A 16,562-nucleotide genomic window follows, 5' to 3' on the forward strand; every position below is an offset into this window, starting at 1 on the left:
CGCCCGCATTAAATGTATTACTGTTTTTTTATTTTTTTCTAATCTGAAAAAGCTCCAGAGTGAAAGTGATAGAGAATAGAAAGACACGAGTCTGGGATGCCATAATGAACATCCTCACTTCCTATCTGGAGAAATTAAATGACCAAGATGATGAAATATTAAATAATTGTAATGAAAAAAGCAGACCTTTGAGGAGACTGTTTCACAAATTAAACATTTGGATTGTATTTTGTTCTTGAACAATAGAAATATATTTCATTTCTATTAAATGCAATGCATCTGGGAGAGACACCTGTGCTTTTGTGGCATCACTACCATAGGGGAGGCATAGCTTATCAGAAAATGAATTCATACAGAACAGTGCTGTCATATTTGCTTTGCTCTCTGTGAGGTTACTTGCATCTGCCTGCATGTCTCCAGCAGGAGAAAAGACACCTACACACATCCCTCTCGGCTCCTCTCCCTCCTCCCCTGCTCCCCCGTTCCTCCGCAGGTGTGCAGAGAGAGCTGAGGTCAGCAGAAAGCTCTGACTCTCTGTTCTCCTACTGGCTCCTGAGAAGCTTCTTTGCGTTGTGGCATATTTTTGTCAGGTCCCGATATCCCTGCCTGTAAAACCTCATAACCCCTCCTTATTATAAAGTCTCCAGTATATACAGGGATTAGAGTTGATGCTCCAATGCTGTTGATTTCCAGCCCTCTGTTCTTTGCTGTTGCCTGTCTGCTGAAGTACAGGGAAACAAAAATGAAAAAGGTACAGCAAGCAGAGCTCAGTGCAGGTGGGTACACTTTCAAGGGCTTTGAGTGTATTTTTCACACCGACATCAAATGCCACTCCACACAGGTTTGCTCAAGGGCAGTTGGTGCACAACGCGGTCCCTGAGAAAGGCAGGGTTTAGAGGTCTCTTTCAATTATCGCCTGATTAAGATGTGAAAAAAAGCTCCATTGATTAAATGATCCCGCTAATCACCTGAATTACGAGATTAGGAGCTAGGGGAGGAACACAAAAACAGAAAACGCTGTGGCCCTGGGGACTGGAGTTGTGCAATCCCTGCCTGCAGACCTTCAAAGGTGTTACCGTGGTATGATGCACAACAGCACGGTTCAGCTGATTTAGCCGACTGCAGGCTGCAAGTACCTTTTGAATGTCTGCTACACTCCAATTGGATAAGACATACTAAAGAAAAGTTGTTAATCTGACTCCCCTGCGGCTGAGTTTACTTCGCCTGCCACTATAATTAGTTTCAGTGCCAGCGCCCCTCCATCTACCCAGGAGCTCCTGAAAGGCAGTGATCGCCAAGTCACATCCCCTGCACCCCCACCGCGGACGCCCCACTCTCACTGCCGCGCGGCCTGGCCACACGGGGGCCTGTTCATCGCCCTGACAAAGGGAGCCAACGGAAGAGCTCCTACTCATCGCATACCTCCACACGCCATCTCTGGAAGAGGAAGAGAGCAGGGTCATCATCATTGTTAGGTAATGCAACTTATATAGAAGTCAACGCCAAAGAAATGACACCTTTACTGTTCCTGGATTACCCTGCCTGCCCACTCACATCCGCTGGCCCTGAGAAACTCCTACGGGTTCTGCACAGCGGGTCGAGGCTGATCTGTGTTGTTTCTCTTGTTTTAAAATAAATAAACTCAAGTCTTTTCTGAAGAGAATTCGCAGGTGAGGGATTGGGAGGTACTGTTGAATCTGGGCAGAGAAAGCGTGTGGTAAAGCAATACGGGCTAGGGGTTGGAGGTAAAAGGGTGGTGGCAGAGTGGACCAGAGTGGGCTCTCGTTTCTTTTCTACCGCAGGCCCTTGTAATCTGGCGGTGATCCTCACCTTCTCTGGCGATTAGTGTTGTCCGATTCTGTCTCCTGCTGTCACACTGGCCTCAATCTCTTCTCTTACACAACCTGCCCTGCTTTGTCACATCCTCCTGAACCAATGTATTCGTATCTCAGCCCTGTCTGATCTGGGCAACTTGACAACGTGCTCATTGCAAAAATGATTGCATTCTCGGCATCTTTACGTCAGATCATATGTGGAGGAATCTACAGCCACATTTAGGGTTCCCCAAATTTGGTCAAGGGCACTGTAATTGCTCGGTACCTCCAGATCCTAAATGGCAGCCTACTGGTGATAAGACTAGATCTGAGATCACGCTGATCAGTTTGTGTTGCAAAAAACAAAAACATTAAAAAAAAAACTTGAATTTAAATGAATCAATATCAAAGCACAGTGAACTCTGAAAGCTCTACACCCTGCCTACACTGAGCTCCTACATCACCTCTCCCATAGTGTGTAGCTGGAGATGCCTGCCCACTCAATTAGTGCAGTAAAATACCATTAAGGTCATGTGTTTGTTGGATTGTTTTTTTTTTTTCTTGGAGTATTTCACTAGGCAATAAATTCTGTCTCACCTACAGTCCGTCCAGTGCTTTTCACTTCTAACAAGATTAGTGGACTGGAAAGGTGACAGGCATCTCCCAGTAGAGCGCTTTGATCTAGTCTGCCTTGATCAGCTTTGTATCCAAAAGGGGGAAAAAGTTCTTCAACTTCGGACTGTCTGTTCTCCGCCATCCTCGGCGTGGCAAGCGGCGCCCTCTGGCGGCAATGAAGTGTATCACCGCATGCAAAGCAGTGCAGCCCATTATTGATTCTGGCCCATTCAATTTGTATTGCTGTGCAGCAAATCGCAAAGATCTTCACTGGCGTCAGTGGCATTTTTATTATTAATCAATTGGGGGGTTTCTCTCTGCAGAGCAGTTTAAAACAGTTTGGCATTTTCAAATCAATTCCACATGCTGCAGCCTTTCATACCACCCACTTTAATTAGATCTTAGGAAGACAAACTCGATGTTTAAAACTAGATGGGAATAGATGGACTGTGGATTCTGTCAACAGGGGAGTAAACACCAGCAGGAAAATAATCCAGATTTTTTAGAAACGTATTCACCACAAAATTTTGGAAGCTTCCAGAACAGAAGCAACAGTAATTTTACAATATGTGTTTTTACTGAAAGCAAAACAAAACGATGTTTTTTTTGTTGGACAAAATGTGTAATAACATCCGGAAACTATGTAAACAATGCATGTGCAAAAGAAAGTCTTTTTCATTCTTTGGTTATTTTGAGATCTTCTGTTGCATTTTACTAAATTGGGAATTTTTACATTTACGTCATTACCAAAAAGTGAGCCACTTGTGCCATCTAGCGTTCATTTAGCGATATTGTCAACGTGACGACAAAATAAATGTTTCTATGACACACAGGGCAAATTCGAGAAAAAAAAACATCCTAAATAAGCATATATCAACTTTTAATCAAGGCACCTTTCACGAAAGTAGTGTTTTAAACCCAGTGTCATGTCCAACACACACAACGTATCCCATGCCAGAGGGCCACTGCTTAAATTGTGTCATTTAAATTTAAATTGTGTCAGTCCTTTTCTTGACACTTCCTGAGCAGCAGTCACACACCAGCATGGTCAGGGCTCTGCTTTAACGCATCTACTTTGATTTTGAATCTTCTCAGTGGACCTTGGATCTGTCGATCAAGCAAGCAAGGAGTTATTTGGATTCGAGAGCCACTTCCTACACCTGGGCCAGTGACCCCACTCTCCCCACACTCAGCTATACAGGTGCGTTTAAGGACGTTCACTCCTATCTTTGGCTGCTGTAGTATCGTGGGTGGAACTATACCTCCTGTCCTCGGCTGTTAAAAACAAGAGGAGGGACTTCAGCCAACGTTGTTTTGTTTTCAGAAGCCTTTCATTCCAGGAATCTTAGCCGACCAGTTTTTTAATACATCGCACTAGTGTCAGTTTAGGTCATACGAGTTTGTTCCTCAGATACAGATGTTCTTCCTCCTGCAAGTCCTCAGCGTCCTTGAGTTACCTTTGACTCAATACCTGGCAAAACACACGCTTCAGGGAAAAACAACAGATTATAGCTTTCCTTTAACCCCACCCGACAAAGATTCACAACAGTCATTCCAGAACAATGGTTTTATTTGGAGATGTAATGCATGAATGGGCAAAGCTGTGCATTCTTGTATGTTTTCCCTCAAAAGATACAATGAATTGACAAAATGCTAAACCCTGTCCTGACTGTACAATCTCTGAACCCCCTGCTAAATAAACAGCATCAAACAGGCTGTAGGTGAAGTGGCACCGGCGGCTTTGCGAGGAGGGAGAATGGAGGTGGGGTCGCGAGGCCGTGCTGCAGTGGTTCCCGTCTTACAAGTCCTTGAAGGCGTCTGCGTTCTTCTTGAGCCACTGCTCCAAGCTCTGCACCTGTGGGTTCAGCCTGCGGGTCAGTGCCAGGTCTCGATCCGGATTCATATGGTAGAAGCGGAACATGTTGGCCATCTCCTTGGCGCCAGAGAAATCCAGCTTCTCATAAACCTCCACGGGTATCTGAGAACAAACAGAAAACAGTCTGAATGGCGTTGGAGGTTTCTAATTAATTTCAAGCCCTGCTTTTATATGGACATTCTCTCAATATTCATCCTCTTATTTCTCCCACTTGCATTAATTTAATTTCACTCTGTGTTATGTTTAAATGTACTTTGTTTTTATAGATGTTCCTAGACGTTTGGTGAAAAAGTGGATCCCCAATCAACCACTTCACTTCAAAATATAAACAACTGGGGAGAATATCTTGAACCAAAATAGTTTTTATCCTTTTATACTCTATTCTGACGTTTGGTTCGAGGTACGAAACAACAATGATGAAAGCTGGAGCTGAGAGTGTGGATTCCCAAAACCTCTATGGGGATTTCCCTCTTCGGTCAGTGGGAGCAGATTTCCCTGAAGATCTTCCGTGATATAGAAACCTATGAACACCAGCCAGAGCCTCTTGGTGAACACCCGTATCCGACAGCTCCACTGTACCTTCCCGTCGGTGAAGGTCTTTCCCAGACAGCGAGTCATGACCTCACTGTACTGCACCACTGTCAGCCGGTCCGCACTCAGACCGATGTCCTTCCCCACAAACTCCTCCCTGCTCTTCAGGATGCTGAGCACCACCGGGCCGAGGTCCGCCACCGACATCCCGTCCATGGGCACGTCACCCATTGGCAAACCTGGGGGAAGACAGGGAGGCTGGTTAGATAGGTAGGAAAGGCCGGAAAAGAGCTAGGTGTCTGATTGAGCCACAGGAGAGCTAAAGTCAGGAAAGATGCCCAGGAACTGGAATTAAGAGGTTGAATAGAGAAAGTAGGAGGGGAGGGGAGACTTGAGCTTTGAGTTTACAGATGAAAATCCTTCAGATTTCATGACAACAAGCAAGACTATTGATTGCATCACATTCAGGCACTGATAGACAACTCTCCCAGTGACCTCTTCACAATCCACCTCGATCTAAACCAGAGCCACTGCTCCACACACACTCACCCACAGAGTAGGTGTCCGGGCCCGTTTTTGTGGGCTTGAAGAAAGAGATGAAGTTCTCAAAGTAGAAGGGAAGACGCACACTGGTCATGGGAACGCTGATCGTCCTGAAGTACTCCTCTACCTGGCCGGGGAGAGAGACTGAGTCACGGACAGAGAAGAGCACCGACCCACAAACACACACAACCAGGCATTCAGAAAGGAGGATTATCAACGTGGTTTAATAGTAGGAGGGGCAAGATGTCCCTCAAAATCTCCCAGAAACCTTTGGGAAATAGTTGATAATGATAGGTAGTCACCTAACCAGCACAGCCACAGGAACTGGTCAGGTGACTGCAGGCAATTGCCACCCCCCCTCAAAGGTTTCAAACACCATTGGAAGTTTCTCCAGTAGATAATGCATTTCTTTAGAGCACTTGCATCAAGGCACTGCCTCCCCCACTCACCTCTCCTTTGCCGTCAAAGTGCAGCACGGTCAGCTTCCCTCCGGTTATCCTGTTGACGTTCTCCAGCCCGCTGTAAACAACGTGTTTCAGCCCCAGCTTCTTGGCCAAGTCCGCCACCATCTTGCCCTGTAACCACCAAGTCTTACATTCACAATCCTACCAGATGCGTCTCTCCAAGTGCAGGAGGTTCTCTTAACAAAACCTGGGATTGTTTTTAAAAATACGGGCTATGAAATCCCTCATGCTTTCCTTCCACAGTGCTCCGTTCAAACAACAGACACAGGCAGTCTATGCTGGATATCGTTACTGTTGGATGCTGTCCTGTATGCAGTCTGGTCGGCCATTCGAGAGTGGGAGTGGTTCCTGAACAGTTAAATTCCAGCCCTTAAATATCAGAACCGTCTCTGCTGGAAGGTCCATCTACATATCATAGGCAGACCTGTGACGGCACATAGCAGCTCACCTGCTGGACCTCCTTGCTTTTGTCAAAGTGTTCCCAGAAGTTGGTGACCAGGAAGGTCCCATACACCCCCTTCAGGGCCGCCTCCACCTCCGCCTGTGAGGCCAGGTCCACTTTCACCAGCTGCGCTCCTAGACCGGCCAGTTCCACAGCCGCTGGCTTGGTCGTGTCCCGGGTCACGGCCCGAACCGCAAACGCCGGGTCCTTGAGCAGAGCCCGTGCCACCGAGCCCCCCTGGGCACCTGAGGACACACCAGACACGGTCACTAACTCCCGTGCAATACCGCTCGTGAACCTTTCTTACTGCAAGAATTTGTTGAATTGTTCATTATTCTGCTCAGTTTTATAGACCCCACATCTTGGACTCGGGTTTCCCTCCAATAGCGAGAGAAACCTTTGTCCAGCAGGGGGCTTTTGAACTGTACTTGACAGTCTTTCTTTTTTCCTTGCAGGGAGCTGATCCATCAGGCCAGACCAGACGAGACGGGGAGGTGCCGGTTGACAGAGCTGCAGAGTCCTGGGTCCTTGGAGCGGTCCGGAGGCCGAGGCGAGTGGAGATTGGGACGGACCGGGAGCGACAGGGGACCTAGCCAGAGGGGTCGGAGGACTCCTCACGGAGTGGGTCCCATCCAGAAGCCCGGCCGACCATCTACCCGGAGCCCGGCCTGACCAGGACTGCTCCCCGCTGACGTCACCAGCCAGGATCCAGGAGAGGCCTCGGATTCCAGGGACCGACCAGGCCGATCGGCAACGTCCCTGAGGGAGGCCTCCTGCAGCCAGGGCCCGGACTTCTCCCCGCAAGGCCCGCTCCCTGCAAGAGCCCCGGAGGTGGAAGCCGCTCCCCAGCCAGGTGGACTTGCCCCGACCTCCGGATTGAGAGCCTCCCGACCCTTCTCCAAGGTAGGAAAGTGCAGCATGGCCCAGCGAACCGCCGGTGTGAGGCGCCATAATGCGGTGCGCTTCAGCCGTGAGGCTGGAGCCGAGACCGCGGCCCTCACCCGGCTGGAGTTCAGCAGGTCCGTGCTGCAGAGGGGCCTGGGCTTTGCCCCTTCTGAGCTGAACTGCGTGGTAAAACTGCCTGGACCTAGGGACGTGTTCGAGGTGAGCTTTAAGAACCCTCAAGTGCTGGAGAGTTTTTGGAACCTATATAGGGAGAAAAAAGACAGCATGCCCCTGAATGACTTTGTGGTCGACGCCCTGACGGATAGAGAGATTAAAATTGTAACTATTCAGTTTTACAACGAAGCAGTGGCAGAGTACGACGTAGAAGTATGGCTGAGGAGACACTGTGAGATCCTGTCTGAAAGTAGGAGAGTTAATGATGAGGATGGGGTCTGGACCGGTGCTCGGCGGTGGCAGGTGCGCCTGCAGGTGGAAGTGGCCGCCATCGGCGGAGTACGCCATCTACCAAGCACCGTGGTTTTAGGAGCAAATAGGGGGCTTGTCTTTTATCATGGCATGCCCAAATTATGTAGGAACTGCGGGGCCCTGGGTCATTTAGCCGCAGCCTGTACCGTTGTTAAGTGCAAGGTCTGCGGCGGGGAACATCAGACCAGGGCCTGCAAGCAGGAGAGGGCCTGCAACCTGTGCGGTGGGGGAGGGCACCTCTTTAGGAATTGTCCCTCCTCCTATGCAAATAGGGCGCGGGCCCTCGGGGGTGGTGGAGAGAGAGAAAACCAAGCGGAGGCTCCTCCAAAGGTGATACCCCAAGATGGGGGTAGAGAGGAAACAATCCTCAGGAGCCTCATAGGCTCCCTCTCTGACTCTGGGTCAGAAGTGGAGGCAGAGGGAGAGTGGACAGTGGTAGCGGGGAAGAGAAGGAGGGCTGAGAAGAGGAGCATGGGTAGGGGGGGTATGATGAAAAAGAGGATTCATTCTGCAGATTCTCCCCCCCCTGCCGGCTCCTCCCCCGCTCCAGAGTCCCCTCCCTCTAATTTTTATACACCCCACTCTGACTCCGGAGAGGAGAGTGGTGGGCCTTCTCCACTGCCCCGAGTGGGCAGCCTGGTAGATGAGAGGCCCCCTAGAAATAACATTCCTCCTGCCCCACAACTGAGACTCTCCCAGGGGAGGGGTCAGGTATGCCCTCCCGGCAGTAGTGGGAGAGCCGCAGGTCCTCAGGAGACGAGAGTCGGCGCCAGTGTCCTTTCCCAGAAAGACATCAGGGACGTGATGGCAAGGTCACTGGCGCTGGGGGAGGAGGCCTGCGGCGGCAGACAGCCGGGAAGGGAGAGACCACCCCCTCCCCCACCATTAGTTAAAAGAACGACTAGCGGGGTCTATACAGTTTTCTCCCCAGTTGTACATAAAGCCTCTGCCCTGCCATCTGTTCGTCGGGCCTCGGCCTCAAAGGAACCAGGGAGAACCTCCAGCACCACGGGCCCTGAGCCCAGTGGAGTTTTGCCCGCCTTACCGGGTGGCGGGAGCCGAGCCCCCCCCATAGTCTTCCTAGAGGATCAAGCGGTGAGGCAAATGATTGAAATGATGGGTGCTAGCGCTAAGCTAGGTGAGGGAGAAGAGAGGAGTGCGGAAGAGAAAGGTTTCTTTACATGATTGTTACGGAGCGGGTAATTGCCCTCACAGCCATTATGGCATTAACCATTATTTCAATTAATGTGAGGAGCATTGCTGAGGTGAAAAAGAGGACCGATGTTTTAAACTCTCTGGCTGGAATGAAGGCGGATATTATCTGTTTGCAGGAGTGCGGCATCCCGTTCCAAAAAGAATACAAAGATCTCCGGGACACTTGGACCCTAGGAGAATCCTTCTGGTCGGGGTCCAATGTGTCCCGAGCGGACGGGATTGCCGTACTCCTGAAAAACCCCTTCTTAATAGTTAAAACATTCAAGGTTATAGAGGCGGGCAGACTGGCCAGCCTCGATTTTAAATACAAGGGGGCTGTATTGAGGCTGGTCAATGTCTATGCCCCCACCAGCCAGAGAGAGAGAGTCCTCTTTCTCCCTCAGCTACGCCCGCTCCTGATCGGCACCTTGCCAGTTATCATTTCAGGTGATTTCAACTGTGCTCTGAGGGATGTAGACCGGAGTAAGCCCCGCAACGATAGATCCAGCAGGGACCTCGCTGCGTTCGTGGAGGACTTTGAACTCTGCGACGCAGGTCGGGACCTGGTCCCCTTGTTCACCTGGGTGAGTTCTTCTGGCTCCTCCTTCTCCAGGATAGATCTCGTCCTCCTCAGCAAGCCACTGGAGAGGACCGCCATGTCTTCGGAGGCGGTCTTCTTTTCAGACCACAGGCTCCTGACGACAGAGGTGCTCATTCCGAGCACACGGGAGTCGGGGCCTGGGGTCTGGAAGCTCAACACCTCTCTGCTCGATGACCCTCGTGTGATTAAGACCTTTAGCAGACGCCTCGAGGAGTGGAGGACCCTGAAGGACCTTTTTGATTCTCCCATAGAGTGGTGGGAGATGATGAAGAAAAGAACCAAGGGCTACTTCATTCAGCTGGGGAAACGGAAAGCTCGCGAGAGGCGGGCGAGATATTCCCATCTAAACGCCCGCCTCCAGCGCCTGAGTCTTTTACAGCTCAGAGGCTTCGACCTAGCTGAGGAGGTGGCCCGGGTCAAACTGAGTCTCTCCGCCCTCTATCGGGAGGAGCAAGAGAAGATCAAGGTCCTTTCCAGGGTCCGCATCATGGAGGACGATGAGAAATGCAGCCGCTTCTTCTTCAAGAAAACGAAGGAGAGGCGGCCTGCAATGTCCTCCATGATCGACTCCTCGGGGCAAGAGGTGGAGGGCAGAGAGGCTGTTGAGACAGTGGTGCGGGATTTCTACAGGGAGTTGTACGACCAGAAGGTGGTGGATCAAAATCTGATCCATCACTTTCTGTCCCTGTTGGAGTCCCGCAATGAGGGGGACGAGGAGGAGGAGGAGGATCCAGAGATCACCACCACTGAACTCTCCCAGGTGATAAAGAGTCTTAACTCTGGAAGGACACCGGGTCCCGACGGGATCCCTGCTGAGTTCTATAAGATCTTTTGGGAGGTGCTTAAGGAAGATCTGGGCCAGGTCCTGGGGTCGATGTACAGAGAGGGCAGATTGGCCCCTTCGATGAAGAAGAGTATCCTCTCCCTTCTTCACAAGAAGGGAGACACGAAAGATCTGAGGAACTGGCGGCCAGTCAGCCTCCTGTGCACCGACTACAAGATACTGGCCAAAGCACTGACGCTCCGGCTGCAGCGGCCACTCCCTCAAGTCGTGGGTCCCGACCAGGTCTGTGGTGCCCGGGGGAGATCGGCGGCCGACAACGCCATGCTGCTCAGGGATGTCGTGGCCTACTCGAACGAGAGAAGGCTTCCCCTGGTCCTAATCAGCTTGGACCAGGAGAAAGCCTTCGACAGAGTGGGCCACGAATACCTGCAGCTTGTTATGGAGAGGATGGGTCTCGCTCTTGGCCTGAGGAAGTGGGTCAAGATCATCTACAGCGGCCTAAGCAGCAGGGTCCTTGTGAACCGCCACCTGACCGAACCATTTCCGGTCAGGTCGGGGGTCCGGCAGGGTTGTCCCCTGTCGGCCCTGCTGTACGTCCTCTGCTTGGAGCCGTTCATGCAGGCGATCCGCCGGGACGTCCGGGTGACAGGTTTCCATCTCCCGGGTTCCGGCGGAGAGCAACTGAAGGCCCTGGCCTATATGGACGACGTGGCCGTGGTCTGCACGGACGCTCCGTCCGTGGCCAGGGTCGAGGAACTGCTGGACGGCTTCTGCAGGGCGACGGGGGCCGCTGTGAATAAGGCCAAGAGCGAGGTCTACCTCTCCAGGGCATGGCCTGTCGGCCGGGGCCCGCCGACCGTGTTCCCTGTGAAGCCGTTTATCAAGGTTCTGGGGATCACGATCGACGGGACCAACACGGGCACCCGGAGCTGGGAGGAGGCCATAGCAAAGGTCCAAAAGAAGATCCACGGCTGGAGCACAAGGACCTTGACGATGGCTGGTAAGGTGCTGGTCGTAAAGGCCATCCTCTTCCCGATACTCCTCTACGTAGGAATGATCTTCCCCCCAGACAAGGGTATCGCAAAACTAGTGACCCGAATTATATTTCGGTTTGTCTGGGGGAGCAAAATGGAGAGGCTGAAAAGAGTGCAGATGGTGAAGGGTACCCTGGATGGAGGTAGGGGGGTCCCGGACGTTGTGCGGCTGATAAAGGCGCAGGGGCTGGCTTATGTGGTCAAGAACATCCAGGCTGCTGGCAAGAAGGTGAGTTTCATGAACCGCTTTTATTTTGCCAGCAGCCTGAGACCATTCGGCCTCTGCGCCATGGACAACACCAGGCCGCACTCGTGGGATCCCCCGCCGTTCTACAGGGCGCTCCGAGCCTTTGCGCTCGAAGTAGGTCTCCATAAAGTCGTGCTGGCCTCCTGGGATTATAAGACCATCTGTAGTCAGATGAGATCTGCCCAGGAGACCAGCCGGATAGAAGATTTCCCTCCCGAAACCTGCCGGTTTATCTGGGCTAACGCTACGCACGTTTGCCTCACGAACACGCAGAAAGATGTCTCCTGGATGGCTGTGAGTCGGTGTCTCCCCACCCGAGTGTTTATGCACAGAAGGGGCATAGCTCCTTATGACACCTGCCCCTATAAGGGTTGCTTGGGGAAGGAGACGGAGGCTCACATCTTTAGTGAGTGCCCCTCCGCCCACAGGGTCTGGCTCCTGTTTTCTCCGTTCCTCCACAGGTTCGCCGTTCCTGCGCGGGCGACCGCCCAGCAGATCCTATACGGTCCAGCCAAGGGAATTTCTACATCTACCTTGAGGTGCTGGTGGCGTGTCGTCTGCGCAGTGAAGCAGGCACTGTGGGAGGGACGGAACATCTGTTTGTTCAATAAGCAGGAGCTGGACCCGATCGTCATCGCGCGGAGGGGCATGGTGTTTGTGAAAGACTACGTCAATCTGGAGGTCCATCAGAGGGGCAAGGAGGAAGCCTTTAAGAACTGGCGCATACAAGATCTGGGGGAGCTCAGGATCCCGTGATGGGACCCACCTCCGGGGACGGTTAGTTCCCCCTGCTGGAGCCCGAGTCCAAGATCTTTTAAAGATTTTATGAATGATTGTTTTTAAAAGAAGATTTTAAATAATGAATCTTAATTGTTTTTAAAGATTTAGTTGTTTTTAAATCACATTGTTTAGGGCTTTTTAGGTATAGTTTTGTTATATTTTTTTGTCAAATACATTGACCGTTTTTGGGTTTAATTTAAAATGCATTAGACTTTTTTTGTTTGTTTTTTATTTTTACTTTTTAATTGTTTTTTTAATTTGTCTAATGCATTTTCTGTTATTTTCAATGTATTTGACTCTTTTGTTGGTGTGCAGTTTTTGCTTTTATCACGTTTTGTTTATTTGATTTGAGCACGTTTATTTTAAAGTTTATTGTTTTAGTTTTGTTAAAAAAATCACAAGATTTTAAACATTTTAAGTGATTTTAAGAATTGATATTCTAAATGATTTTAATCACAAGTATTAAAATTGAAATTGTTCTATTTTAAGAAATGTAAAAATACTAAACCTAATAAACAGTATTTTATAGACCCCACAGGTGTTTACATGTGTGGCAATTTTCATGACTTTGGACTTTTACAGACTTTGAAAGTTCTGGTGGAATAAAATAATAATAATATTATTATTATTATTATTATTATTAATAATAATAATAATCAGAACAATAACACTAGGTATCCAGCGCTAGGACACATAAAGACCTTGGCAATTCATTTAATTAAATCAACACCATCTGGATAAGTTTGCTGTGATGAGCAGAGGACCAAAACCGAATAAAATTCTGATATTTATTGTAGACTTTTATTTATTGCAAACGTTTATTTGGTCAGGGTAATCTGCCTGTGGGCTACCTACCTTGGAATAAAGTAGCTACAACCATTTAAATTTGTTAAGCAAAAACTTAAAACAATAGGGGCTGGTTTCACAGACTCTGATTAGCACTAGTCTTGGACAACCTACAGTTTTTTGGGGTAGGGTAGTCCAAGAGTAGCTACTCAAGGTCTGTAAAGCAGCTGTATGAGTCTGCAGTTTTGCACAACCTCACACTCCACAGATGCACAGCCCTAGTGTGACGCCCCCTGCTGGTGTGATCCACTGAGCTCAGCATCAAGTGGGCACTGGGGCTCGGGGGTGGCCCTTGGGACTCGGAGTGGACCGAGATAAATACATGTCCAGGAGACATGCGGACTTGTCCTCCTGTGTGTTGCCCACCTTATGTTATGGGGCGCCAAATGTAAAACAGCACACTTAAATCAAGTGTCTTTTTTCACACATTTAACTTAAACCTTGTGTTTTTTCCACATTTAATAAATACTTATGCCATTTTTTTTTTCAACATTTATAAAGATTTTGTTTCTTTAATACTTAAATAAATGCTTGATCTCCGTTTTTGAAAAATAAATATTTATCGTTTGATTAAATATTTAACTAAGTCCTAAATCTCTGAGTCACAAAATAAATAGTTTTTAAATAAATATTTATTCTAAATATAAACGTTAAAAAAAAATGAAAAATAAAAATGTTCAGTATAAATGTTAAATCTAAATCTAAATGTTAAATGTGGAGTTTGCCAAATAAATATATAGCTAACATGCAAACGCAGTCCCGCCCCTCTGATCAATCAGCCTCTCATAGCAGTGGGGGGGGCATGATGCCTTAAATGGCGGTGGTGTAGTGTAAGTGTAGTGTAAGTGTAGTGTAGTGACAGCGAGTGCAATGTATAATTTGATATGTTATTAAGAGAGAGATCCTGTCCGCACACGGCACTGAAAGGAAACAGTCAGACATTTATTTCCTTGTGGAATCAGGTCTTAAAGGCTCAAGAGAAAAAGCAGCAAATGTTTCAGCTTCATCAGTGCTTAAGCGCAGCTCACAAAGCTCAGTGTTTCGGTGTTGAAATTAACTTTGGGGAAATTAAAAACATGTTGAAACGTCATCAATGCATATCTTACGAGGCATTCTCAATTAAACTGTCTGAATCTCATAATATCAATGTCAATATAGGAGAGATCAAGTTGAGTGTTTATACACAAGTATCCCACAATGCATCTGACTATAGGTATGACCCAGCCACTCTCACAGTGCGCTGGTTCAGTGAGTGACCACTGATGACCAGGACTGTGTTATTGATTATAAATCCAATATGAGTGACCACTGATGACCAGGACTGTGTTATTGATTATAAATCCAATATGCTGGTGTGATCGAGGGCCAGCATCTCAAAGGGGAAACGAGTCTCTGCGAGTTTATACTTCATACCCTGGGCTGCTGCTCTGGCCACTCACTGTCTATAAAGTCTGCCCTGACCGTCCTGCTGCATCCGCAGTTCGGTGAATGTTTTTAATTCAGTTTTACTGGGAGCCAGTGTCCATTCGGTCAGTGACCACTAGCTCCACTGACCGCATCACGAAAACACAATCCAACAATTTGATGCCCCCACGATGCACCGAAACGGCTCACCAGTGCTGCCAACTTAGCGACTTTTTAGCGACAAATCTAGCGACTTTTTGGACAAACCTGAGCTACCTTCCGTAGAAGAAAGTGGCATCAAGCTGCGCATGTGCAAACAGTGTTGTCAAGGACCAATCACGAATCTGTATTGTTTGCTCCCCTTTTGTGTTAAATGTAAACAGTTTAATTTGACCGTTTTTTTTGTAAATATGCACATAGTGGTTTGTTATGGCTGAGCGCTGTGTGACAGAAAAGATAAGATCGTTTCTGTCGCTTCTAACTTTCAGAGTGATTGATAGATATAGGGAATGAATAGGGTATTACAGTATGTACGGTATGGCGATGGCGTCACGAATATGCTAATTGGCTTATGACGTCATTTGGCGGCTTTCCATTGAAACTACAACACTGAAGCCCCGCCCACTACCTGACCAGGGGGCGGGGCTAGATCTGCATGTTAGCTATAAATCGATTTTGCCAACTCCACATCTAACATTTATATTTAACATTTACATTGATATTTAACATTTTTGATTTATCTGCTGCATTTTCAGTTAATTCCAATGCATTTGACTTTTTTGTTTAATTGTGTTTTTTGTTGGCAGTTTGCCATTTATTCACAAGTTTATTGTTTAATTGATTTAATGCAAGTATATTTTGAGTTCAAGTATAATTTGGTTTATTTAAATCACGTTAAGATTTTAAAACGTTTTAAGTGATTTTAGAATGGATTTTAAAAAAGTAATCATAAGTATTAAAATTTTGAAAGGATTTTACATTACAGAAATAAAAACTAATTAAAACACTTTATATTTAGACTAATTATTTATTTCAAAATACATATTTGTTTTGGGACTCAGAGATTTAGGATTTAGCTAAACATTTAAATCAAGCGATAAATATTTATTTTTCAAAGCCGGAGATTTAGCATGCATTTAATTATTCATTAAAAAAATATATATCTTTATCAATGTGGAAAAAAACACAAGGTCTAAGTGAAATGTCCGCCCCGCCCGCCTCTGCGCCAGTTAGCCCGCGGCTCCATCACAACTTTGTGCAAAGTCACGGTGAGTGCGGGATACTGTGCGGCAAACCCACGCACTGCTGACAAACTGTGCAACACTTTGAAACTGCTCTGTTTCTCAAATATATGGAAATAAATACCTGTGGCACCGAAGACAACGATGACTTTCTTCTCAGACATCTTCCTTGCGAGGAGTTTGTTTCACTAAAAATCTGCGGAAGGCAGGTGTCAATGAAGCTATACAGTTGACAATCTTAACTGATTCAAGTGTAAATTGTAGTACCCGGAACTTTAATAGCAAAATAAAAATACACAAAACGTTGTGGAGATCATACAAATGCAAAAGTTAAGAAGAAAAGTTAAAGAAAAAAATACCATACAAAAGAAAGCAATTTAGAGTGCATTATATGAACTATGCATGCTAATTAATAGTAGAGTCCTACCAGCATGCATGGTTATCATATTTAATGTGCTATACTGTCATATGCACCATAAGATGAATATTGAGTCAGTTTGATGCTGGTCTCCCATTAAGCCCTGAAGGAAATGCCCCGAGTCTGACGCATTACTTACCGGTGCGGTCCAGCAGACTGAGGTGTTGTGGCATAAATCACGGAACAACCCCCAGCCGCCTGTTTAAGTAGCGCACAGCGCAGAAACGGGTCCTGCCGGAACTCGGCGCACAATGGCCCGGGATTGCATGTGACCGAGGAAGAGTGAGCCCCCCCCTAGAGAGTCTAGCAGGATTCAACAAACTTTCCAGTTGTATGCATTGGTTAGAAGGGAGGGGG

The 16,562-nt window shown here is 47.8% G+C and overlaps 1 protein-coding gene across 2 annotated transcripts; it reads right to left on the reverse strand.

The window, feature by feature from the left end:
* Positions 1–3,981: 3,981 nt before the first annotated feature.
* On the reverse strand, positions 3,982–16,467 carry LOC136711611 (nmrA-like family domain-containing protein 1). 2 transcript variants are annotated; one of them, XM_066687971.1, is made up of 7 exons: positions 16,345–16,467; positions 15,912–15,983; positions 6,292–6,530; positions 5,829–5,954; positions 5,386–5,506; positions 4,885–5,075; positions 3,982–4,407 (listed from the first exon to the last, which is right to left on the reverse strand). In XM_066687971.1, exons 2-7 carry the CDS (start codon positions 15,949–15,951, stop codon positions 4,228–4,230), a joined length of 897 nt encoding a protein of 298 aa, XP_066544068.1. In that variant the 5' UTR covers positions 15,952–15,983; positions 16,345–16,467; the 3' UTR covers positions 3,982–4,227. The 2 variants fall into 2 exon arrangements, with proteins under 2 accessions (XP_066544068.1, XP_066544069.1); XM_066687972.1 differs by lacking the exon at positions 15,912–15,983 and having other exon boundaries at positions 16,345–16,456.
* Positions 16,468–16,562: the final 95 nt, after the last annotated feature.

The sequence above is a fragment of the Amia ocellicauda genome, chromosome 16 (assembly GCF_036373705.1).
Source record: "Amia ocellicauda isolate fAmiCal2 chromosome 16, fAmiCal2.hap1, whole genome shotgun sequence".
Taxonomy (NCBI): Eukaryota; Metazoa; Chordata; class Actinopteri; order Amiiformes; family Amiidae; genus Amia; species Amia ocellicauda.